Source organism: Hyperolius riggenbachi, chromosome 6, assembly GCF_040937935.1.
Source record: "Hyperolius riggenbachi isolate aHypRig1 chromosome 6, aHypRig1.pri, whole genome shotgun sequence".
Lineage (NCBI taxonomy): Eukaryota > Metazoa > Chordata > Amphibia > Anura > Hyperoliidae > Hyperolius > Hyperolius riggenbachi.
Genome location: NC_090651.1, coordinates 295,452,540 through 295,479,166, shown reverse-complemented (window position 1 = coordinate 295,479,166; position 26,627 = coordinate 295,452,540). Strand labels below are relative to the sequence as shown.

Genomic DNA, 26,627 nt, shown 5'->3' with positions numbered 1-26,627 from the left:
TTCTGATTTGTCTCCCATTCGTGATGCCATTTTTTTTAATGCTTTTTTCAAATTTTTCACAGATGGCAGTATGCCAAGCTTGGGTGTCATGTGTAAAAAATATCAGGTTTGTTCTTACTCTAGGGTTAGAGGAATAGTCAGCAAACAGGGTCTCTGGCATGCTTTTAGTTAGCTTCAGTCTCTCTCTCTCTCTCATATCTATATCTATCTCTCTCTCTCTCATATCTATATATCTCTCTCTCTCTCTCTCTCTAATATCTATATCTCTCTCTAATATCTATATATATATCTCCCTCTCTAATATCTATATCTATCTCTCTTTCTAATATCTATATCTATCTCTCTCTCTCCCTCTAATATCTATTTCTATCTCTCTCTCTCTCTAATATCTCTCTCTCTCTCTCTCTCTCTCTCTAATATCTATATCTCTCTCTCTCTCTCTCTCTCTAATATCTATATCTATCTATCTCTCTCTCTCTAATATCTATCTCTATCTCTCTCTCTCTCATATCTATCTATATCTCTATCTCTCTCTCTCATATCTATCTATATCTCTCTCTCTCTCTCTCTCTAATATCTATCTCTCTCTCTAATATCTATCTATCTCTAATATCTATAACTCTCTCTCTCTCTCTCTCTCTCTCTAATATCTATATCTCTCTCTCTCTAATATCTATATCTATCTCTCTCTAATATCTATCTCTCTCTCTCATATCTATATCTATCTCTCTCTCTCTCTCTCTCTCTCTAATATCTATCTATCTCTCTCTCTCTAATATCTATCTATCTCTCTCTCTAATATCTATCTATATCTATATCTATCTCTCTCTAATATCTATATCTATCTCTCTCTAATATCTATATCTATCTCTAACTCTCTCTCTAATATCTATATCTATCTCTCTCTCTAATATCTATATCTATCTCTCTCTAATATCTATCTCTCTCTCTCTCTCTCTCTCGAATATCTATCTATATCTATATCTCTCTCTCTCTCTCTAATATCTATATCTCTCTCTCTCTCTCATATCTATCTCTCTCTCTAATATCTATATCTATCTCTCTCTCTCTCTAATATCTATATCTATCTCTCTCTCTCTCTCTAATATCTATATCTATCTCTCTCTCATATCTATATCTATCTCTCTCTCTAATATCTCTCTCTCTCTCTAATATCTATCTATATCTATCTCTCTCTAATATCTATCTCTCTCTCTCTCTCTCTCTCTAATATCTATATCTATCTCTCTCTCTCTCTCTAATATCTATATCTAACTCTCTCTCTAATATCTATATCTATATCTCTCTCTCTCTAATATCTATCTATCTCTCTCTCTCTCTCGAATATCTATCTATATCTCTCTCTCTCTAATATCTATATCTCTCTCTCTAATATCTATATCTCTCTCTCTCTAATATCTATATCTATATATATCTCTCTCTCTCTAATATCTATATCTATCTCTCTCTCTCATATCTATCTATCTCTCTCTCTCTAATATCTATCTATATCTATCTCTCTAATATCTATATCTATATCTATCTATCTCTAATATCTATATCTATCTCTAACTCTCTCTCTAATATCTATATCTATCTCTAACTCTCTCTCTAATATCTATATCTATCTCTCTCTCTAATATCTATATCTATCTCTCTCTCTCTCTCTCGAATATCTATCTATATCTATATCTTGCTCTCTCTCTCTCTAATATCTATATCTCTCTCTCTCTCTAATATCTATATCTATATCTCTCTCTCTCTAATATCTATATCTATCTCTCTCTCATATCTATATCTATATCTATCTCTCTAAAATCTATCTCTCTCTCTCTCTCTCTAATCTCTCTCTCTCTCTCTAATATCTATCTCTATCTCTCTCTCTCTAATATCTATATCTATATCTCTCTCTCTCTCTCTAATATCTATATCTATCTCTAACTCTCTCTCTAATATCTATATCTATCTCTCTCTCTAATATCTATATCTATATCTCTCTCTCTCTAATATCTATCTCTCTCTCTCTAATATCTATATCTCTCTCTCTCTCTCTAATATCTATCTATCTCTCTCTCTCTCTCTCTCTCTCTCTCTCTCTAATATCTATATCTATCTCTCTAATATCTATATCTATCTCTCTCTCTCTCTAATATCTATCTATCTCTCTCTCTAATATCTATACCTATCTCTATATATCTCTCTCTCTCTCTAATATCTATCTCTCTCTCTCTCTAATATCTCTCTCTCTAATATATCTCTCTCTCTCTCTCTAATATCTATCTCTCTCTCTCTAATATCTATCTCTCTCTCTCTCTCTAATATCTATCTCTCTCTCTCTAATATCTATCTCTCTCTCTCTAATCTCTCTCTCTCACTCTCTCTCTCTCTCGAATATCTATATCTATCTATCTCTAATATCTATCTCTATCTCTCTCTAATATCTCTCTCTAATATCTCTCTCTAATATCTCTATCTCTCTCTCTAATATCTATCTCTATCTCTCTCTAATATCTATCTCTATCTCTCTCTAATATCTATCTCTATCTCTCTCTAATATCTATCTCTATCTCTCTCTAATATCTATCTCTATCTCTCTCTAATATCTATCTCTCTCTGTCTCTAATATCTATCTCTCTCTGTCTCTCTCTCTATAATATCTCTCTCTCTCTCTAATATCTATATCTATCTATCTATCTCTCTAATCTCTCTCGCTCTCTCTCTAATCTCGCTCTCTCTCTCATATCTATCTCTATCTCTCTCTAATATCTATCTCTATCTCTCTCTAATATCTATCTCTATCTCTCTCTAATATCTATATCTATCTCTCTCTAATATCTATCTCTAATCTCTCTCTCTAATATCTATATCTCTCTAATATCTATATCTCTCTCTCTCTAATATCTATATCTCTCTCTCTCTCTCATAGCTATATCTCTCTCTCTCTCTAATATCTCTCTCTCTCTCTCTCTAATATCTCTCTCTCTCTCTCTCTAATATCTCTCTCTCTCTCTCTCTCTAATATCTATATCTCTCTCTCTCTCTAATATCTATAGCTCTCTCTCTCTCTAATATCTATAGCTCTCTCTCTCTCTCATATCTATATCTCTCTCTCTCTCTCTCTCTAATATCTCTCTCTCTCTCTCTCTCTCTCTAATATCTCTCTCTCTCTCTCTAATATCCAATCCAAATCCAAATCCAAAAAAGCTTTATTGGCAGGACCAAATACATTTAGCATTGCCAAAGCAAAATAGAACATTAATGTGGGGGGGGGGGGGGGATTGTGGGAATAAGGGAAGGACATGGGTATACAGTCCATAGGAGGATGTACGGGATGGTATGGGGGGGATGGGGTATATAGTCCATAGGGGAGGGGGGTATAGGCATACAGTCCATAGGGGAGGGGAGTATGGGGTTATACAGTCCATGTGTTATCATGTTCCTCTCAGTTGGTGGCAGGCCGTGACATATCGGGCAGCTATTTGCACAGTTTCTTCCTCTTCCCCCAGTATGATGTAGAGTTTCCTCTCCTCATCTGTGGAGGTGAAATCTGCAATGTGGGCGGAGAGTCTTTGGAAATGGGCGGTCCTCAACGGTGTATATTTGCTGCAGTGTAGCAGGAAGTGGGCCTCATCCTCCAGGACCCCCTGGTCACATTGCCTGCACAGTCTCTCCTCCCGGGGCTTCCATGTCTGTCTGTGTCGTCCTGTCTCTATCTCCAGGTTGTGGGCACTCAGACGGTACAGGCTCAAGGCCTGTCTATCTTTGTGGTGGTGTAGCCTCTCCAGATATGGGGCCATTGTGTACTCCCTCTGTAGTGATTGGTAGATAGTGAGTTTCTGGGAGTTCTTTATGTCACTTCTCCATTCCTCTATGTATCGGTCCTTGCAGCTTTCTATCATTCCTTTTATTTGGGCTTTTGTCAGCCTGTGTTGGTGGTCTTGGCTGGGCTGGCTCTTGACGTTTTGTTTCAGAGAGCGTGGTATGGCCTCCCCACCCTGGCTCAGTGAGGCTTTATGGTGATAAGTGCTGGGGTTGCTGCTCTGTATATGCGCCCAATATGAGAGCGCCCTCTGCTGGATAGTCAGCCATAGTGGGAATCTGCCTAGCTCTGCCCGGCAAGCTGAGTTCGAAGTGCTGCGATGGACTTGGAGAAGATACTTGCAGAACTCTAGATGGAAGATTTCTGTTGGGCTGGAGTCCCATTTTGATTGGTCAGGGTAGGTGACCGGGCCCCATACCTCACTGCTATAGAGCAGGATTGGGGTGATGATGCTGTTGAATATCTTTACCCAGACTCTCACCGGTGGTTTTAGGTGGTAAAGTTGCCTTCTGATGGCATAAAACGTTCTGCAGGCTTTTTCCTTCAGGGCCTCTACTGCTGGTTTAAAGCTCCCAGTTTGGTTAATTTCCAGCCCCAGGTAGGTGTAACTGTTTGTGGTCTCCAGTGGGCAGCCATTTAATATAAATGAGGAGGTGGGCATTTTTAGATTTTTTCTCTGGAACACCATCACTTTTGTCTTCTTTGGGTTGATGGGCAGTGCCCATGTGGTGCAGAAACTCTCCAGTACTGCCAGGCTGTCCTGTAGGCCCCTTTCTGTTGGGGAGAGCAGCAGGAGATCATCTGCATACAGCAGGAACTTCACCTCGTGGTCATGCAAGAGGAGGCCTGGTGCTGGGGAGGATTCCAGGGCTACAGCCAGTTGGTTAATAAATATGTTAAAGAGCGTTGGGCTCAAACTGCAGCCCTGCCTGACTCCTCGACCCTGCTTGAAGAACGCGCTTCTCTTCCCGTCCACTTTCACACTGCATTGGTTCCCAGTATATGAACTCTTGATGACATCATAGATTCTACCTCCTATTCCGCTCTCTAGGAGTTTTAGGAAAAGGCCTGGGTGCCACACCGAGTCAAACGCCTTCTTAAAATCCACAAAGCAAGCGTGTATTTTGCCACGTGAGCTGTGGACATGAGTCTTGATAAGGCTGTGCAGTGTGTAGATGTGGTCGGTTGTGCGGTGGTTTGGCATGAACCCAGCTTGGCTTTTGCTGAGTACGTCCTGCTGTGTGAGGAAGGAGAGGATCCTTTTATTGATGATGCTGTTAAACAGTTTCCCCAGTGTACTGCTGACACAGATTCCTCTGTAGTTTGCTGGATCATATCTGTCCCCATTCTTGTAGATGGGTGTTATGAGGCCTTCACTCCAGGCCTGAGGAAAGGAGCCCGCACTCAGGATAAGGTTGAAAAGTCTTGCGAGTGCCTCATGTATGTCCGGGGGGCTGTATTTGATCATCTCTGGCAGGATGCCATCGGTACCGCTAGCCTTCTTACATTTTATCAGCTTTGTTCTTTCTCTTATTTTCTCCATCGTGATTGGTGTATCCAGGGGGTTTTGAAAGTCCTTGATTGTCTCCTCCATGTCCTTCAGCTTTGCGGCTATTTGTTTCTGTTCCGGGGTTTGGGCATTTTCTGGGATGTCTTTGTAGAGGTCCCTGAAGTAGTGGAGCCAGATGTGGCCATTTTGGATGTGGAGAGGGCTTTTCTTGGGCTTTGTCCCAATGTGGTTCCAGGTCTCCCAGAATGAGTTTTCTTGGAGGGAGTCCTCCAGCTGTTGGAGTTTGTGGGAGATGTGGCTCTGTTTTTTCCGCCTGAGGGTGTCTTTGTATTGTCTCTGTAGGTGGTCATGGGCTTCCCTTAGGTCCTGGTTGTTGGGGTCTCTGTGCTTTTGGTTAGAGGCTGCCCTTAGAGAATTACGTAGAGCCTTGCACTCACTGTCAAACCATTTTTGGGACTGTTTATTTGTGGATCTCTTAAAGTTGGTCTGCTTGAGGCCGGCGAGTACTGCCATGTTATATAAGATGTTGCTGAAGTCCTTCACTGCATGGTTGACACCTTGTTTGTTCAGTTCATATAGGTTGGTATGAAAGTTTGTCAGCAGTTCTTGGATTTTGGCAGTGTTGGTCATGTTGGTGAATTTGATGGCAGACTCTTTGGGCCATTTGAAGGATGGTGGCAGCTTGTAGAGACCGTTCTGGTGAGGTTGCTGTGTGGTTGGTTTATCGGTGGATTTCAGGTACAGCAGGATTTGGTTGTGGTCTGACAGGTGTGTTTCAGGGGTGACTATGAGGGCATTGATGTTTATGGGGTCTGTGTCTGTGACAGCATAATCTACCACACTGCTGCCTACATGTGAGTTCATAGTAAATCTCCCAAGAGAGTCACCCCTGGTTCGCCCATTCATTATGTATAGGCCGAGGCTCCGGCACAGGTTCAACAGGGATTTCCCACTTTTGTTTACTGTCTTGTCATAGCTGTTTCTTGCTGTCTGCATTGGTTCCTGGTAGTAGCTCTCTCCTCCAAGTATGTATGTGTTTCCCTCAGAGGTCAGATAGTCCTTCTCTGTGCCTGTTCTAGCGTTGAGGTCTCCATAGATGAGCACTCTGCCCTGAGACTGGAAGTGGCTGGCTTCTCTTTGTAGGACCTCATAGATGTCGGGTTTGTAGTAAGGGGACTCTGTTGGGGGGATGTATGCTGCACACAGGTACATGTCAGACTGAGAGGTGAGGATGGAGCTGTTTATTTTGATCCAGATGTGGCTGTCTCCTCGTTTGATTGCTTTGATGTGCTCTGTGAGCTCCTCCTTATACCAGATTAGTATGCCTCCTGAACGGCGGCCCTGTTTAATGTTCCTGTTTTTCTGGGCAGATATGGAGAATTCCCGGTACCCCATGGGTACGAAAGATTCATCCTCTGCCCGGGTCCATGTCTCCAGGAGGATTTGGATATCAATGTTTTCAAGTCTCTTTTTAAAGTCTGGATCATTTGTTTTGGATCCAAAAGCTGAGGCGTTCAGCCCTTGGATGTTCCAGCTACTGATGATAAGGGATGTCATTTTGAGTCGGTTTACCTTGTAATGAGCAGAAATTTTCATAGGACTCAGTATTTTCAGGGGGAGGGTGGACACTGTTGTGGGTGTCACCTCAATCTGCTTTGTATATTGATAAGCAAAGTTCTGATTTCCGCCATGATGCTACCCTCTGTCGCTTTGTGTTGCCATTGTGGGGCAGGCGGTTTCCTACATGTTTTCCATGCTTGTGGGCTCTCTCTCTGGTGTTGGGACATTGTGGTTTGCTGTCTGGTTGTTGAGTTGGGGCTTTCTTGGAGTCTCTGGGGTCTACTTAGCACCATGTCCTTTAGTTCCTTTGCTAGGCGGCTGACTCCTTGTTTGTCAAGGTGCTTGTTGTTGTACAGATGGTCGGTTGTGATTGTGGTGTGCTGTGCCAGTTGTATGTCTGGTGAGGATCTGAGACTGGAGGCCAGCTCTGCATTGATCTGTGTAATTGTCTGGTGAGGAATGTCTCTTCTTGGGAGCAGGGAAGAGAGGATAATCTTTGTGCTGGGGAATTTCTGCTGTGCCCTTTTAACCAGTTGTGACAGTTTGTATGTGATGGTTTCTTGGTCTGTGGTGTTTTCTTGTATAATGTCATTGGTGCCGGTGTGCAGGATGAGATGTTTTGGGTCGGTGAAATAAGGCTCATTAATGACCTGTGTTACTTGTTCAATAGTTGAAGTGATGATTTTGATGGCATGCATCCCTGGAAAGAGTCTTCTTATGTCCAGGTATTTTCCATTAGAGTCTATAACCAGCACAATGTCAGGACTGCGATGTTTATAGGAGCGATTTGCTTGGTGTTTAGGCTTGGGCTGTGGGTTGTTGGATGAGGCTGTGTTGGCAGTATTTGGAGAGGGGGCTGGATGGCTGTGATTGTCACTAGTCTCTTGGGTGATTATTGTATCCTGTGTGATGTGCGGAGCACTGTCTTTGGTCGGCATAGGTTTTGTGGGGGCCTTTGTGCTTTTTGTTGTCTCCTCTAACTTTTGTGACTGTTTTAATATTTTTAATTTCCTGATCTCCTCTTTAAGTTGTGAGTTTTCCTCCTGTAGTTTTTGTAGGGAAATGTTGATATCATGCAAGGCTGCAGTGTGCTCAGCTTTCATCCTGGCTATTTCTTCTCTCAGTTGATCATTTGCATTTTTCACACCTTGGCTGCTTTTCCTTTCTTCCCTGAAAAGGGTGAAGTCCCTTTCTAATTGGGACAGACTTTCTCTGAGAGTCTCCAGGGAGGGGTGTGAGAAGCCTGGTGTCTGGTCTCTGGAGAGGGGCTGTTGTTTTGGAGATTGGTCTTCAGCCTTCTCTCTAGGAGCAGTCCTTGCAGATGATTTACGACCATTGTTTGTGTTGACAGAGTTTGTCTGGTTTTCTTTAAAGTTAATTGCAAGTCTTTCAATATCAGGATAACTCTTTTCGAAAATATTTAAGTAACGTTCTGCCCCCTGGATCAAGACACTGCCATTGTGGTATACAGTTACTGTAAGTGTAGTAACCTCTGGGTCCTCCTTGTCTTTTATTCTGATTTGTCTCCCATTCGTGATGCCATTTTTTTTAATGCTTTTTTCAAATTTTTCACAGATGGCAGTATGCCAAGCTTGGGTGTCATGTGTAAAAAATATCAGGTTTGTTCTTACTCTAGGGTTAGAGGAATAGTCAGCAAACAGGGTCTCTGGCATGCTTTTAGTTAGCTTCAGTCTTTCTTCTTTCTTTGCATCATTGCTTTTATTGCCAGGAGAGTAAACAATCTCCCGAGTGCCAGACCTCCTGCTGCTAGATGTGCTGGGCTTATCTGCATCCTGGCTTGCCTTTTGATCTGCTGGCTCTAATATGGTTTCCATTGTGAATCCCTTGATAAACTTTTTCCTATTTCTATAAGTAATATTCAGCAGAAATGCCCTTACCTTGTTTTCTGCAGGTTTGGTCAGTTCTGGGGTTACTCTCTGCTGGTGTTAGGATCTGTTGGTTGGCTGGAGCTGGCTGCTGCTGCTTGTTGCTTTTCCTCTGAGTGACACAGCTTGTTTATCCTTTTATAGGTGGTTATCTTCTCCATTCAGAGCATTTGCTTTTTAATCTTTAGTCTTTTTATTCTTTAGACTTCCATAGGCTCCTCTGGTTTCCATGTTATGTCTTGGTCTTGGCTGTGTCTTGGTTGTGTCCTTTGTGTCCATTCAGTTGCCCATTACAAGGTAAAATTGGTAAAGTTTCAGGAGCTCATGTTCAGTGCTGCCATTGTCTCTGGCTGCTCTCCTTCTACTCTCTCTCTCTCTAATATCTATATCTCTCTCTCTCTCTAATATCTATATATCTCTCTCTCTCTCTAATATCTATATCTCTCTCTCTCTCTCTCTCTCTCTAATATCTATATCTATCTCTATCTCTCTCTAATATCTATATCTATATCTATCTCTCTCTAATATCTCTATCTATCTATCTCTCTCTAATATCTCTATCTATCTATCTCTAATATCTCTCTCTATCTCTCTTTAATATCTCTCTCTAATATCTCTCTCTATCTCTCTCTCTCTAATATCTATATCTCTCTAATATCTATATCTCTCTAATATCTATATCTCTCTAATCTCTCTCTCTCTATCTATATGCATGCATACACACACACACACAGTGATGTGACTTTTAACTTGTTTCCAGTCTTCTCACAGAACGCTGATCTATAACCTTGACATTTGAAAGATGCTTGTAACAAACAAAAAGGTTTTAGTTTTTGTAACTAAAATAATCTTATAAGTCTCACAGCCTGGAATATGCCGTGATGTTTTAGAGCAATATTTTAAAGAAGTACCCCAACTTTACAGTTTACAATAAAAGTTTGCATAGAACATCAAAACTTAAAACATACACATGACAGCTTTTCCTGCATAAATAAACCGCTAGAATTCGGACACCCTCCTTCTCTTCTGTATCCCCCTAGGTGCTGCCAGAATCTTCTCCTATCCCTCCTTCTACTCGGTATCCCCCTAGGTGCTACCAGCATCTTCTCCTATCCCTCCTTCTACTCTGTATCCCCCTAGGTGCTACCAGCATCTTCTCCTATCCCTCCTTCTACTCTGTATCCCCCTAGGTGCTACCAGCATCTTCTCCTATCCCTCCTTCTACTCTGTATCCCCCTAGGTGCTACCAGCATCTTCTCCTATCCCTCCTTCTACTCTGTATCCCCCTAGGTGCTACCAGCATCTTCTCCTATCCCTCCTTCTACTCTGTATCCCCCTAGGTGCTACCAGCATCTTCTCCTATCCCTCCTTCTACTCTGCACCCCCCTAGGTGCTACCAGCATCTTCTCCTATCCCTCCTTCTACTCTGTATCCCCCTAGGTCAGGTATGTCAAACCAGTCCTACGAGGGCCGACCACATTTTTGATACAGCTCAAATGAATTGATGGTCTGAATCAGGAAAGGTGTGGTCCATAAGGTAGAACACATTCCTCTCTTTCTCAGTCCATCTTAAACACTGGCATGGATCTGACCCTCCAGGCCTGGAGTTCGACACATGTGCCCTAGGTGCTACCAGCATCTTCTCCTATCCCCCATTCTACTCTGTATCCCCCTAGGTGCTACCAGCATCTTCTCCTATCCCATCCTTTTCTGCATCCCCCTAGGTGCTTACAGCATCTTCTCCTATCCCACCTTCTCCTCTGCATCCCCCTAGGTGCTTACAGCATCTTCTCCTATCCCTCCTTCTCCTCTGCAGCCTAAGGAATTCCAGCATGCTTAATTCAAAGGACTCCATTTTGTGTCAAATCTGATGTGGTGAGCTGTATATCACTTACAAAATGGTGGCTGGATAGTGTAATGGTTAAGGGTTCTGCCTCTGACACAGGAGACCTGGGTTCGAATATCGGCTCTGCCAGTTCAGTAAGCCAGCACCTATTCAGTAGGAGACCTTGGGCAAGTCTCCCCAACACTGCTACTGCCTATAGAGCGTGTACCAGTGGCTGCAGCTCTGACGCTTTGAGTCTGCCAGGAGAAAAACACGATTCTGTGTTTTGTTTGTTTGTTTGTTTGTTTGTTTTGTGTTTATATAGGTGAAAATAGTCCAGTAATTTTTGCATGGACACTCCCACTTTTTTGTTAACGAATTCCATTTTTTTTTTACATTTTACGGACCAAACACTGCAATTTTTATCAATGTTTTACTGAATTCCGTAAAAAGCTTTGGTCATTTTTTATGAATCGCCAACTTTCAAACATTTTACGAATGCCAATTATCGAAGTAACCCTTTATGAATTGAAGCCCGTGTGATCCATGGTGCCACTGAAACCCATTCCCCTGTAGCACATTGCTGTGTGGGGTGTGCCAGGCTGTCACTCCCCCTTCATCCACTATTGGCTTAAGGAAAGGAAGGTGTGTCCAGGAGAAGGGAGTGGCAGTCAGACAGCCAGGCCATCAAATCTTGCATTATTATCAACCCCTTATCAAACAGGTAGCATCAGAGTGCAAGGTGCAGGTGAACCTGATTAGAGCATATACTGCCTGCTGTGACATATGCACATGACTTGTCAGTGCCAAGAAACGATATAAACACTTACAAAGCCGCTGCCCATGATGCGATAGAGGCCCTTCAGTGACTCCAGATCCTTGTTGGTGAAGTGAAACTGCACCATTCGACAATTTCTGAATAACGGTCCTAAGGTAGTCTGCCAGTCATAAACAAAATCAAAAACCTTCCATTACTTTGCTGCACATACAAATTTTGTAACAGTGCTAAAATCTTATGTTTCTAGGAAGCCAAATAGATTATGCAGGACAAGAACTACCAGGATTGTAGGGGGACCTAAAACATGAAAAAGCCTTCTAGTGAAAAAAATTATACAAAGTACAATTGTGCCATCTTCAGGGCTGGATTTCTGGGAAGGCCAGGGCCTTGGGCGGAAGAAGCAAAGGGGTGGCAGGACTTGGGAGAGATAAGAGGCCACATATCAAAGTAAATCATCTCTCCCGATGAACAGCCGCCCGGCTTTGCTCTGCACACACTGTCTGCAGCATGAATTCCAGAGTTTCCTGCATCTCCCTCACTCCCTGGGAGGGCAGTGTAATACCAGTCCTTGACAGCCTATTGGGCCATTCAGAGTGCAAGGATGAGGTCTTTTAATGTGACTGGACCCGCTGGTGCTCAGGGCAGGAGGAGTGGAGCCACGTTATATGGGTAGCGTTCGCTATGCTGCAATTCAGCAGCATAGCGTGTGCTGAGTGCCCGCTCCCCAATTACGCACGCTATGCTGCCAATAGCTCCTGTAGCATGCAGGGACACTAAATTAAGGGCCTCTGATTCACTAGCGCGCCTTACAGCAGATAACTCGTGCTGTTACGATGCGCTAAGTTTAGTGAATCAAGCCCACGGTGTGCAGAAATTGCATGCAAAAAAACTACAGATGAGTGTGCTCTCAGCCTCAGCTTATCACACTCACTCTTCGCCTCTCTCATGGATCAGAACTGGCTCTGCAGACTTCTCCAGCATCACTACAGTACACAGCACTTGGGGAAGGGTAGAGAAGTTGGGGGCCGGGCACTTTATACAAGAGCCTGCTGCACACTGAAGAGGGACTGTCTACAAATCTTTGTATGATTCCTTATCAGTGACTGAGCAGATGCAGTCATTAGAAAAATTGTGCAGAGAGCAGAAAGTTTTTTTTTCTCTCTGCACCCTTAGTTGTCTGTCTGTCAAGACAGGGAAAAGAAACTTCTCCCCCCACAGGGCTCCCTGTGGATTCTGGGCCCCCTGCAGCTGCATCCCTTGCAGGGTCTAGTGTTACGCCCCTGTGTCCATTGCTTTATGACCACAGTGTACCAGTCTTCTGATGGCCATTTCCAGAAGGATAATGCACTGCGTCACAAAAGCTCACATTATCTCATCATGAAAAGGACAAGTTCACTGAACTCCAATGGTCAGACCAGCTACCAGATCTCAATCCAATAGAGCACTTATGGTATGTGGTGGAATGGCAGATTTGCAATATAGATGTGGAGCCGACAAATCATCAACCGCGTGAGTGCAACCATGTCATTATGGACCAAATCATGAAATGTTTCCAACACCACCAATTCTATGCTATGAAGAATTAATGCAGTTCTGACCTGGTATTAGCAAAGTGCACCTAACGATGTGGCCAGTGAATGTACATCAGGTACTCACCAGACTACATAAACTACGTAACTTACCAGCAACTGTTGTGGGATCAGCTGCATTATTAGCTTCTGAGGCCACTGGTCTGTTTTCCTGCAAACAAAACAAAGCTGAGAAAACCTCTATATTCTACAGCTGGAGGATCCCAGCTTGTTAAAGTGCAACTCCACATTCATTACAGTGCTATAGTTCATTCCTCTGATTTTAAAGTGAATCCAAGGTGAGTGATATGGAAGGCTACCATATTTACATCCTGTTAAACAATACCAGTTGCCTGGCAGCCCTGCTGATCTATTTGGCTGCAGTAGTGTTTGAATAACACCAGAAATAAGCATGCAGCTAATCTTGTCAGATCTGACAATAATGCCAGAAACACTGATCTGCTGCATGCTGGTTGTGGGTCTATGGATGAAAGTATTAGAGGCAGAGGATCACAGGTTAGTTAGGCAACTGGTATTGCTTAAAAGGAGATAAATATGGAAACCTCCATATAAACTCTCACCCGGGTTCACTTCATGACTATTAAAGAAAAATCCCCAAAAACCTTTTCAACACAAAACTGGTTGGACTTTAATTGAGAAATTAAACGCTAAAACAAGCTGAAACACTGTCCCTTTGACTATTTTTGTTAAATTAGTACAATACAACAGTAAGGTCACACTATTTGCATTGCATAACGCCTGCCCTGCAACGCAGATGTAATGCAGCGCACACGCTGCATGGTAAAAATGTGCACATTAGGTTTTTTTTCCATATACTTTTTGGGGGGAGATGTTATACAACAGTACAAAATAATGTACAGCATATATTCAACAGTCCACACTTTATATCATTAACAGCATAAAAGTTTACATCTATGTGATTGCACGGGAGGATAGGAGACGCCCTAGAGGGTACTCATGATGTAGCCTTTAGATCAGTAAATTAATTTTAAATTTCGAGAGTGTTTCCATAGAAAACAATAACCCAATTGGTAAGTAAGGGTTGCTGTCGAAATATACCCCAGTGGTAAAAATGACAGTTTAAACCAATTATTAGTGTAAATATATGGAATGATCCTACCTAAATAAGTAGTCACTCCCACTGGGTAAGAAAAAATGTTTTAATAGGGCACTTTAGAAAGACAACGCGTTTCGCGGTTAACACCGCTTCATCAGGTCGTGTATCGTGCCAGATAGGAGAGTTCTCCAGAGTCAGGCGCCTGTACGCGCCGCTGTTGCAGCTTCCTGATTAAATCTAGATTAGCGGCGCTAATCACAATAGCTCTGGGGTCAAATATCAGCAGTTCTTGGGCAAGTCTCCCTAACACTGCTACTGCCTTCTGAGCATGCCCCTAGTGGCTGCAGCTCTCAAGCACTTTGAGTTCGATAGAAGAAGCGCTACACAAATACTGGAATTATTATTAACATGAGCGTCAGCTCCTACGAGCCCACAGTGGCAAATGCCGTTACGGATCTCTTCCAGCTGACCAAAGGACATCACGGCTGAAGCACCTTGCCTGGTCCCAAACCAACATGCATTGTGCGAACTCACTCAAAACAGAGCATCTAACAGGCTGCACAATGCACACCTTCTCTCGTTCATACTTGTTGTGTGTGCGCTATAATACCCCTTCCCCCCACCATGCTGATGTGTCACCCCACTTGTGTGAGTGTTGGTAGATGAATAAGGAAAGGTGAAGGCAAGGAGGTTGTGTATACCCGGTCAGGCCCCAGCACATAAGGCTATAATGCTTTACGCTGACCTGCTTTTTCAGGAGAAAAAAAATCAGAGACCACATAACTCATGAAAAGCACTTTTCAGAGAACTGCAGATCTAATCAAAATGACTACAGTTCATGACAGGCAACTTTTCTTTCAGTTTGGCCATACTGAACATTCTGAGGAGCTCTTTTCCATGATGGAAAGGAAAAGGTTATTCTTTTAGGAAAAAACAGCAATACAGATGACATGCTTACAGGTTTTCTCCAGGGTTGATGTACACTTGGCACGGGAGGGAGCGTGTCAGTTTGGCATTGGTGTCCACAGAGGCTGGCTTAGGCTTCTGGGTGAAAGATTAAGCACAGAATGCAACACATTATTTTGCTGCAGATCAGGTCACCTAGTTATAAGTAATATTTATACCATATAAGACAATAGATGGAACTGCTCACCTCCTGCCACTCCAGCAAGCCGCTCCATGCCAGCATCTTGTTGGCGACAGACTGCTGTTGCTGTATAGCTGGCAGCTGTGGGGCCCCGATCTGCTGGGGGGCCGGCTGCTGGGCCGGGACTACACCCTGCACTGCTGCAATAGGCTGCTGGAAAGATAAACACTACAGATGACCGTTCCAATTCATGCACCTGAATAAGGAATCCTCTCAAAGTGTACCTGAAGTCTTGAGCAGGACAGAAGGAAAACATAGAGAAATGCACCCTGCATGAGAGAGCCTGTCTAATTCCCCCTCATCTGCGCATAATGACAAGTTGTAATTTAAGCTCTCCCTTGTGTCACATGACTGCCATGACAGAGCTGCAGATAAGCTAATTTGAAAGCACAGAAGGCTAACAATAGGTCTGCTTCCATGAATCAGGAAGTAGAAACAGTGCAGATTTATCTTTAGGATTTGTATCAGCTGTAACAAAGAAATGTTTTCTGTAAAGGTTATTATGATGTTGTGTATCTTTTAGAGCAGGGAGGACGTTCTGAGTTCAGGTCCACTTTAACCCCTTCATGCCACTAAGCATTTCATACCCCAGTGACAAGCCTTTGTCCACAAAATCATCCATACAGAGCCCCCTGATTATCAGTTTGAGAAAAGGAAAAAATTCTCATGGGAAGGGGGGGGGGGGGGTATCAGCTACCGATTGGAATGAAGTTCAATTCTTGGTTACGGTTTCTCTTTAAAGCCTCGTTCACACTATACACACTGCCCTGCGCATTTCGGCAGCACGTATTGGGGTGCGATCAGCAAGAACATCAGAAGTGCATAGAGAGCACTACAGAAGTTCTGACTATGCGCGCCGCGCAGCTGTGCTATGCGCTATCGCACTGCTGCATACATTTTTGCCAAAGTGCACTGCTGATTCCATTCACTGTGATGAATGGGATCAGCAGCGCAATGCACGGCAACGCGGATGGCATGCACTTGGGTGCGCGGCCATAAGTGTTGCCTAATGTGAACGAGACCTTAAGGACAACTGAAGTGGCAGGAATATGGAGGCGGCCATATGTATTTCCTTTAAACAATGCACATTGCCTGGCTGACCTGCTGCTCCTCTGCCTTTAATACTTTCAGCCATAGACCCTCAACAAGCATGCAGCAGATCAGATATTTGACTGGATTAGCTACTTGTGGGTGTGTGATTCAAATACTATACATGAAAGATTCAGCAGGGCAGCTAGGTAACTGGTATTGTTTAAAAGAAAACCAATATGGCAGCCTCCATACCCCTTTCACTTCAGGTGTACTTTAAACCGAGTATTATTGTGATTTATGCTAATCATTTAGGATAAATTGCCTAGAAAAGGCAAAAGAGAGATTTTTTTATTTACAATTTACTGTATACACTCAACTATAAGCCTAGAAATGTATGTCTGACTCACAGAATAAAAGTACAGGGGTCGACTTATACACAAGTCATGAGCAACACTGAGTAATGTGTGTACTATTAGTGACATTCCCATTTGCAGCAATTTACCCTGTGGTAAGTGACACTTTCATGATATAGGAAATGCCAAGGAAATACAGGTTTGAAAGTCCTGCTCACAACAATTAACAAGGAAAGGGGCAGCGGGAAGATACTTGGATGCAGGAAGGCTAGTGCATTATTGCTGCACTTGGGGGCCTGGAGGAGTTATTGGCTGCACGTACAGGACAGGAGGGGTTAATGGCTGCAGCACTGTATGCAGTGCTGTCATTAACCCCTCCTGGTCCCCAAATGCAGCAGTTAACTTTTCTGGGTAGACTTATAGTTGAGTCAATAAAAAAATTTTTCCAGCTGAAGAGGCTCAAATATTGGAATTGACTTATACACAAGGCCGACTTATATTTGACGATATACAGTAGTTTTTATTTATAATCTGCATGTTGGAGTTGCTCCGGTACTCATGCTGCATGGCAACCCAATCCCAGAAAGGGCTTTTAGCATCATGAGATAAATGTGCATCTAGAGCCATAATCCTACTTAGAATATGCGTTTCTTTTCCCCTACTATAAAGGTTAATAACCCAGGGCTACAAATCACAGTCTCTATGCAGTCAGATGAGACTACAGGGTAATTGTACCTAATAACTAGAGGTAATGAAACTTGTGTGTGGCTGCAATAAATGGATTATGAAAGTAGGAAATAAATAAGTTCAATGGGTCATCATTACTCTGTATGGGAGCTAAATAAACAGAATACAGCAGCAGATGACAGAATAAATCCTCAAAACAAATAAAAGACTATGGGATTCCAGAAAAGGTATATGTATAACAGCATCACGGAAGATGCTGGCGCTATATAAATCCAAAATAATAATAGGAAATTAAAGCTCACAAAATCTGGACGAGTCAACAGAACACAAACACAGTGGGTAAATGAAAGCAATGTTGGCTTTACCATGGGTTGTGGGGCCGGCTGCTGTGGCGCTGGCTGTTGTGGTAACTGGCCTTGGGCTGGAACAGATCCTGTGGTTACCGTGGAGACCAAACTGGGCTGAGAGGGAGGTGTTATTAGAGAGGCGGCAGAGGCAACCATCTTGGATTGAGCTGGTGGCTGGTTAAATGGTGACACCACAGCCGGGTTAGGCTGCAAGCCACCAATGGCAGAAACTGTAAAATGAATCATCAGAAGACATTTCAGTGGCAGCAAAACTGAAATAAATGATTAGTGTGATATCTATAAAATATGACCAGTAAAGTGAACCAGAACCATCTACATAAAAACTGAAAGATGAATGAAAAAAAAAGAAATACACGATAAAATGGCCTGATGGCATTTCTTAACTGAGGAATACAAAGCAATGCACCATATTACACGATACATCTTGACCAGTTTTACGATTGGAATCTGCTAGAACAAAAACAAAAAAAAACAGTAATCTGTCCACACATGCACCAAAACTTCCTTACAGTGGAAGTAAAGATAAAAACAAAAAGGAGTTTCACTTACCTGGGTCTTCTGCCAGACCAAAAGTTTGGACACACCTTCTCATTCAAAGAGTTTTCTTTATTTTCATGACTATGAACATTGTAGATTCACACTGAAGGCATCCAAACTATGAATTACCACATGTGGAAGTATAGTACATAACCAAAAAGTGGGAAACAACCGAAAATGTCATATTCTAGGTTCTTCAAAGTAGCCACCTTTTGCTTTGATTACTGCTTTGCACACTCTTGGCATTCTCTTGAGCTTCAAGAGGTAGTCACTTGAAATGGTTTTCACTTCACAGGTGTGCCCTGTCAGGTTTAATAAGTGGTATTTCTTGCCTTATAAATGGGGTTGGGACCATCATTTGCGTTGTGGAGAAGTCAGGTGGATACACAGCTGATCGTCCTACTGAATAGACTGTTGAATTTGTATTATGGCAAGAAAAAAGCAGCTAAGAAAAGAAAAACAAGTGGCCATCAATACTTTAAGAAATTAAGGTCAGTCAGTCTGAAAAATTGGGAAAACTTTGAAAGTGTCCCTAAGTGAAGTCTCAAAAACCATCAAACGCTTCAAAGAAACTGGCTCACATGAGGACCGCCCCAGGAAAGGAAGACCAAGAGTCACCTCTGCTGCGGAGGATAAGTTCATCCGAGTCACCAGCCTCAGAAATCGCAGGTTAACAGCAGCTCAGATTAGAGACCAGGTCAATGCCACACAGAGTTCTAGCAGCAGACACATCTCTAGAACAACTGTTAAGAGGAGACTGTGTGAATCAGGCCTTCATGGTAGAATATCTGCTGGGAAACCACTGCTAAGGACAGGCAACAAACAGAAGAGACTTGTTTGGGCTAAATAACACAAGGAATGGACATTAGACCTATGGAAATCTGTGCTTTGGTCTGATGAGTCCAAATTTGAGATTTTTGGTTCCAACCACCGTGTCTTTGTGCGATGGAGAAAAGGTGAACGGATGGTCTCTACATGCCTGGTTCCCACCGTGAAGCATGGAGGAGGTGTGATGGTGTGGGGGTGCTTTGCTGGTGACATTGTTGGGGATTTATTCAAAATTGAAGGCATACTGAACCAGTATGGCTACCACAGCATCTTGCAGCGGCATGCTATTCCATCCGGTTTGCGTTTAGTTGGACCATCATTTATTTTTCAACAAGACAAGGACCCCAAACACACCTCCAGGCTGTGTAAGGGCTATTTGACCAGGAAGGAGAGTGATTGGGTGCTGCGCCAGATGACCTGGCCTCCACAGTCACCAGACCTGAACCCAATCGAGATGGTTTGGGGTGAGCTGGACCGCAGATTGAAGGCAAAAGGGCCAACAAGTGCTAAGCATCTCTGGGAAATCCTTCAAGGCTGTTGGAAGACCATTTCAGGTGACTACCTCTTGAAGCTCATCAAGAGAATGCCAAGAGTGTGCAAAGCAGTAATCAAAGCAAAAGGTGGCTACTTGAAGAACCTAGAATATGACATATTTTCGGTTGTTTCACACTTTTTGGTTATGTACTATACTTCCACATGTGTTAATTCATAGTTTGGATGCCTTCAGTGTGAATCGACAATGTTCATAGTCATGAAAATTAAAAAAAAACTCTTTGAATGAGAAGGTGTGTCCAAACTTTTGGTCTGTAAAGTATGAGTGATTAGCTGGATGCTGATGGATGTATGGCTTGGTGCCCACAGTGCGTTAGGTTGGCCCTAGACTAATATGGATATAGTACTGTGGTAGAGACTATAGTGTGAGCCCCTCTGAGTTACTATATATACTCTACACCAGTAAATACTAAATAATAATGTTATATGTGCTAAAATTAACAGGACAAAGGCAACTGCTTTGCATTGCCATATTAGCTCTCACTCGTTTTTTAGTCAGTGGCTATCCCACGCATGGTTTCTGATACAAATCCTGATGCAGGCCATGACAGCCCATTGTACCTCTTAAATATCTATGGGATGCAGAAGCATGGGTTAAGCTACTTAGGATAGGACTACTACAATATCTTGAAGTCATTTTTTAATCTAAAATGAAAGATCTGCAGTACTTACAGGGGTTCTGCATGTTGGTCTTCCGTTGCTGGATCTTGGCAGCTTCCACAGCAGACTGGGCAGCTATCTGTGCTTGCGTCAGGGTATTTGCCTGGGGGTTGTGCTGCTGATTGAAGTCAACACAAATGAGTTTATTTCCAACAACAACATATACTGAATGACAAGCATGTACCATCTATCCACTGTATCGCTGCCTAAACTAATGTACCAGAGCAGCAAATGATACAGCATGAGTCAGTGTAGGCACAGGTTATGATGGAGTTGTGGATAGCCTTGATACATACTATGTATGGGGGCTGAACTGAAGGAAGCTGGTGACCAGGTGCAGAAGGAAGTGGTTGCTGTACAACAGGAAGTTGAGGCTGAGGGATGGAAGGCTTTGGTGGAACGGTAGCAGCTCCGCCAACTGTAAAGGAAAGCACAGCAATGATAAACAATGCATACTTAAAATGAACATAAACAGGTCAACATTCAATAAAGATAAAAACCCATAAAGAGAATCAGTAATACACAAACATACAGAAAGCATAACAAACCAAAGAAGGTGTGAGCAGTTCAAAAATCCCCTCCCCCAGTAAAAATAAAATCCCTCCCTGCCTAACCCACACTTCGTAATTGTGGCCAGTAAAATTATCTTTCCCCAGTAAATGTGGCCGCTATAAAAAAAATCTCTCTACCCCATTTCCCCCCTTAGTGTCTATGGCCAGTATGGGAATCTATCCCTGAGCCCCAATGTGTGGCCAGTAAAAGATCTGTGTGTCCCCCAGCCCTCCGTGTATAAAAGTTTGTCACTGAGCCACGCTCCCTTTGTAAGCGCGGGCAGTATTACAACAAAAAAATATCCTCTACCTCTTAGTAAATGTGCCCCATTATAAAGAGTTACATGCCTACTTCACAAGTAGGAAGCCTCTGGATGGTCCAGAGGCTTCTTGAATCCTAATATAGCCCACAGTTCCAGCTCCAGGTTTCTCCATCTACTGCATGCTCCTGGCTGCATGACGAGTGGGCATATGCGGATAAGTACTGGAATCAGCATGCATGAACCAACCTCACCCATGCATGCAAAGTCAGGATGCGTTCGTCCACAGTCCAGAGCATAGTCAAGAAACCTATTTGAAAAGCTATTGTTGCGGAGAGTTATAGGGACTCTGCACTGGAATGGTGGACTTCAGCAGCACCCAGAAGGCATTAGGGCCAACCAGAATTTCTAACCTTCTGAGGTAAGTATGGTATCAAACGTTCCCCCTGACTTCAGATGTACTTTAATGTATAAGACAGCCTAAAAAACGAAAGCCAGTTTCACCAACCTGGGAGGACCATCCCTCTGATCAGTATCATGTGTCGGGGGTCCTGGCTGAAGTCCTTTGGTTGAGGCTCCATCAGGCCACCCACTGTCATGGCTTTATCAAACAGCGTCCGTAAAGCTGGCAGCTTCCGAGGAGAAATGATAGAGAAGTGGATCCCTCGCTGCAGAAAACACAAGCAATTGTTACATGGAGAATAAGACTTATGAAACCAGCCCCTGCAGTGTAATTCAAGACTTACAGGAACAATATAGTGAAGGAAACTGCATCACTGTAAGGTGTTTGGGTGTGTGCAATGTAATGAAGGATGTACAGTAACAGGGAGACGATGGTTTAAACGCAAGATGGGATCTTATTCTTTTGTGCTAATGTGACATTACATTGGTGTTAAATGATTACTGATGACTCCAGTACATTGTGGTTCTACAGACTCTTTAGTTGTGGATCTATTTTGTAAAACCGGTCAGGTGTGTGGCCCAGTCCTAAATGGGTTGAGGTTTTTTTTTTTATACATTTCCTGTCTGTACAAGATGAGCTATGACTACGTACCTGTGTGTCTGAAATGCGTCAGCTGCCTTTCTGTCAGTTGGATGCGCTTAATAAAAGTTCCTGGATTTTACTTCAACATGCGTGCGCTCTAAAAACAGCGCAGGAGATTTGGGTGCAGCCGACACCACCATAGGTCGTAATAAGAATTACGGCCATATGGCACTCGGTGAGTAATTTGGGCGCCGCCAGACAGTGCATACATTACTATAAAAACACTGTAATTCAGCCGGCAGAAATAGCTGGAAGCCGAATTATATCTTTCCCTTATCCACGGCGATTTGGAGGGGGCATAGTAATTAGCGCCACCGGGATTTGTGCAAGAGCAGGGTGAGCGGTTTATCGGCTTTATCCTGCGCCCAAATCTCCCGATGGCTGATTCATATGTATGCTTCAACATGGTAGGCTGCGGGCTTCCTTGCTAAATCTATAAGTATCACCCTGTGTGGCTTGCCAGGCACCACCAGTGAGGCTAGGGGGTTTACAGCGGTCTGCCTGCTTGGGAGTGAAGGAAACCATGTCAAATGAGGGGTGTGTGCAGATAAAATGTGGGGGATGCAAGTTCCACATCGTATGGAGTGTATAAGGATTTTTCTCCCCCCTTAGTTTCTACAAAAGCCAGCAATACACTATATATGACGTTAAAAAGGGAACCATGCATAATTTTTACCTCCCAGGGCAGCTCAATAGCACATTACAATTGCATGTTTAAAATGTGTCATTACTAAAAAAAAAAAACAACAAAAAAAAACCACTTTCATTTTACCCAATCTTTATCTAATCTAGGAGAAAAGTGCTATACAAATATTGGAATTATTATTATACTCTGTACAGCAAAGCTAAGTATGTCAGTGCTATGTAAACACTAAATAATAATAAATTAAAGGAAACCCAAGGTGAGAGGGTTATGGAGGCTGACATATTCCTTTCCTTTTAAACAATACCAGTTGCCTGGCAGTCGTTCTAACCCTGTGTCTCTAAAGCTGGCCATACACTAGGCCGATTACCCTCCGATCGACAGCACTGGGATCGAATCTGCTGTCACATCATTCACGCTAAACGTCAATCTATTTCGCCCCGAAATAGATTGATCTCATCGATCGCACCGTGTGGGAAATTACCGTCAATCGCCCACGGGTAGGGAGCGCATCGACGTAGGTATACATTACCTGAAGCTGGCTCCCGGCGTTCTTCTCCGCATCGCCTCCCGGCTGGCATCTTCTCCGCATCATCTTCCGCATCACGGCATCCGTGTATAACTTCCTGTGTCACTGCAGTGACAGCGGAAGTACAAATAGAGGGCGCTCTATTTGAACTTCCGCTGTCACTAGAGTGACAGAAAGTTATACGCGGATGACGGATGTCGTGATGCGGAGAAGATGCCAGCCGGGAGGTGATGCGTAGAAGATGCCCGGGACCAGGCTTTAGATCATGTATGCGGGGCGGGGGGCGGCTTTGGGACAGGCGACAGCGGCAGCTCAGCAGATGGTGAATCGGTTTCAGGCTGAAAATCGATTCACAATCTGTTTGCAGTAAAGGCAGCCATACGATCCCTCTCTGATCAAATTCGATCAGAGAGGGATCTATCTGTTGGTCAAATCTGATGGCAAATCGACCAGTGTATGGCTACCTTAATACTTTTAGCCATAGACTCTGAACAAGCATGCAGCAGATCAGGTACTCTGACTACTTATGCTAGTCATCAACCTTCAAAAGTAATCCGGCACAGCTCTTTTACAAATTGCTTTATTTAGTCTTCAGAGGTAAAAACATACAAGCTGCATAGTGGCCACTATGCAGTTTGTATGTTTTTACTTTTGAAGACTAAATAAAGCAATTTGTAAACGAGCTGTGCCGGATTACCTTGGCGAAGCTGGATTATTGACCCAGGTGGTACACGGGTTTATACGCTGCACGCTTTTCTTCCCCACTTCACTTGAGTGCTGTCCCACACACTCTTTGGTGACAGAAGATCAACAGGACTGCCAGGCAACTGGCATTGTGAACAAGGAAATAAATATGGCAGCCTCCATATCCCTCAAACCTCGATGAAGGGAAATGTGGGCGAGCGCTGCGATTATAGAGCAGGAGATTTGGGCGCAGCTGGCGCCACCATAGGCCGTAATAGGAATAATGGCTATAGCATCGCACAGTCAGTAACTTCAGCGAAGTTGCTTCTAAAACACTGTAATTCGCCCGCCAGCGATAGCTGGAAGCCAAAATTACATTATTCCCCACTATCCACGTGGACCTAGAGGGGGAATAGTATTTAACGCCACAAGGAACTTGTGCAGCAGCAGGATAAGCCATACCAGCTGTATCCTGTGCCCAACTCTCCCGGTGGCCAATTCATATGTATGCACCGTGGGTTATGCAATTGCCTCAGATATCTCTACAGCATTGCCTCTTCTCACCTACATCATTTTAAATCCATTATAAACCTACAGCTCTTCTTATTCATACAACCGTGCCTATTGATGTAGTACTTGGTAAAAGCTGCAGACACATGAGACAGTACATAGCCATGTTTCCTGGACAAGCTAATTGGAAGTTACATGTACCTCCCCGATCTTCTGGACGAGGTTCTCCGTGGTGTAGCCAGAATAGGTGGTGCTCTCTACAGCAGGAAGGAGGTACGGCGGGGAGTTACAGATCAGTATGCACACCTTGTGTGTCTGGCCGCTGCAAGATACAAATACATGAGACAGGATGATCACCATGGAATCCTCTTCCTCCAGAACCAACATATCTGCCTGGACTAAACGATACGGCATAAGAAGTCTGAAATTTTCCTGCATGTAACTGGGATAGATAAAAATGCTTATGTATGCTAATGCATACTACAGATGTGAGTTTTAATAGCAACAGCCAATGCAATGCCCAAATATTTCTTGATAGGCAAGTTGCATATCATGTAATGTCTGAGGACGGTTTCACACTGCAAACTGGCGGTGCGGCAGCTGCGATGCAACTCCAAAAATAGGCCTTCGGGGAATACTGCGTTACTACTATTCTCCATCTGGCATTGGGCCAAGCAGGAAGTAGTGCGCTCTTGCCTTCACTTCCTGCTTTGGGGTATGCAGAAGTACGCGGAAGTGTATTGCAAAAATCAAGTCACCGCAGAAGCCGCACGGTAACGTAGTTCTGAACCAGCGTCGGGGATGCAGCTAAAATGTCACTTCCGCCACGTCGCGCTGTATCATGGTAGTATGAAAGTTTCCATAGACATTCATTGCCCAGTGGTGAGGTGCGGTAAAAATACTGCACCAGTATGAAAGGGCCCTAAAGATACCTAACTAGCCCAAATATGTTTCCTGAAGAAAAATGCCCCACCCCTTACCATTGACATTCCTATTAGGGATGGTCAATGAGATGCAAATAATTCCGAGTAGATGCATGATTATGCAAATTATGTATGCAAATGTACGCTCCTTGAAAATGGCCCAATCCAATTAAACTTTGGTGAGATTTGATTGGTTCATTTTCAAGATGTATAATTTTGCATACAAGATTAACATACTACTGGATGATCTCAGAATTATTTACACCTCATTATATGAGAGACGCTCAGAGCTGCTAATAAACAATGCCTATTCATTGGGGCTCTCCTCATGCTCTATAATGGAAAAGAACCTGAAGTCTTCCACAACTTACATCTGTTCCCTCATTTTCTTGAAATCATCAAAGAGCTGTAGAGCAGTGCTGAGTCCCTCAGCGATGAGGCTGCAGCTCTCACCTCCACCGCCCATAAACCTGCAAAGAAAGATGAACAGACGAGTGTCAGCTCTTACCACTAAAGAACCAGCACCTATGACACTAAAGGTGCAGCGCCATGATACAATCTTGATCGTACACTCTTACCACTTCTGTGTAATATGTGGGGAAAGTATCCATTCAAACTATATTCACTCAGGTTACCCCTCTACTACATAGATTTGAAGTTGTTGCTATACTGGTACCTGGCTCTCCTTACAAGTTGGCTGGCTCTCTACTCCTTACCGGTGGATAGCACACCGGTAAGGGTGTTGCCTTTGATGGAGGATTTGAGCCCTTGACCAGGATTGGAATCCTAGCTCAAGCCAGTACATAAAACAGTAGGGAGTCTTTGGGCAAGGCTCCCTAATGATCCTAGTCACCCATGGAGCACATCCTAGGTGGCTGAAGCTCTGGCACTTTGAGTCAGTCAGGAAAAAAAGGGATGTCGCTCGTCTCTGCACCGGCTTTAAAAATGCAATATCTCTCCTACAATGCTGTGCCCAGAACTGAATTCCATATTCCAGATGCAGCCTTAGTAGGGAGCTAAACAGGTGCACTACGTTAGCATCCCGAGTTTTTATTTCCCATTTAATGCATCCCAAAATTGTATTTGCTTTAGTTGCAGCTGCTTGGCATTGAATATTGATTTTAGACTTCTTTCAACCAGTACTCCTAAGTCATTCTCCAAGTCTGATGTCCCCATCCGCATAGCGTTTATTTTGTATGGTGCTAGACTGTTGGGATGTCCAAAATGCTGAATTTTTAACCACTTGAGGACCCACCCTTTACCCCCCTTAAGGACCAGCGCTGTTTGTTGTGA

The 26,627-nt window shown here is 43.4% G+C and overlaps 1 protein-coding gene across 8 annotated transcripts in view; it reads right to left on the bottom strand.

Moving 5' to 3' along the window:
• LOC137521619 (mediator of RNA polymerase II transcription subunit 25-like) overlaps positions 1-26,627 on the bottom strand; it is a 53,280-nt gene that overhangs the window by 13,910 nt on the left and 12,743 nt on the right. For 4 of the 8 annotated variants that reach the window (XM_068241106.1, XM_068241108.1, XM_068241105.1 and 1 more), the window contains 10 exons: positions 25,706-25,804; positions 24,613-24,733; positions 21,509-21,668; positions 20,486-20,607; positions 20,202-20,307; positions 17,610-17,821; positions 15,179-15,325; positions 14,984-15,069; positions 13,062-13,119; positions 11,432-11,539 (listed from right to left, as the gene is read on the bottom strand). In XM_068241106.1, coding sequence (XP_068097207.1) covers positions 11,432-11,539; positions 13,062-13,119; positions 14,984-15,069; positions 15,179-15,325; positions 17,610-17,821; positions 20,202-20,307; positions 20,486-20,607; positions 21,509-21,668; positions 24,613-24,733; positions 25,706-25,804 — 1,219 coding nt within the window. The remainder of the gene's footprint in view (positions 1-11,431; positions 11,540-13,061; positions 13,120-14,983; positions 15,070-15,178; positions 15,326-17,609; positions 17,822-20,201; positions 20,308-20,485; positions 20,608-21,508; positions 21,669-24,612; positions 24,734-25,705; positions 25,805-26,627) is intronic. The other 4 variants (XM_068241112.1, XM_068241111.1, XM_068241109.1 and 1 more) reach the window with 4 other exon arrangements.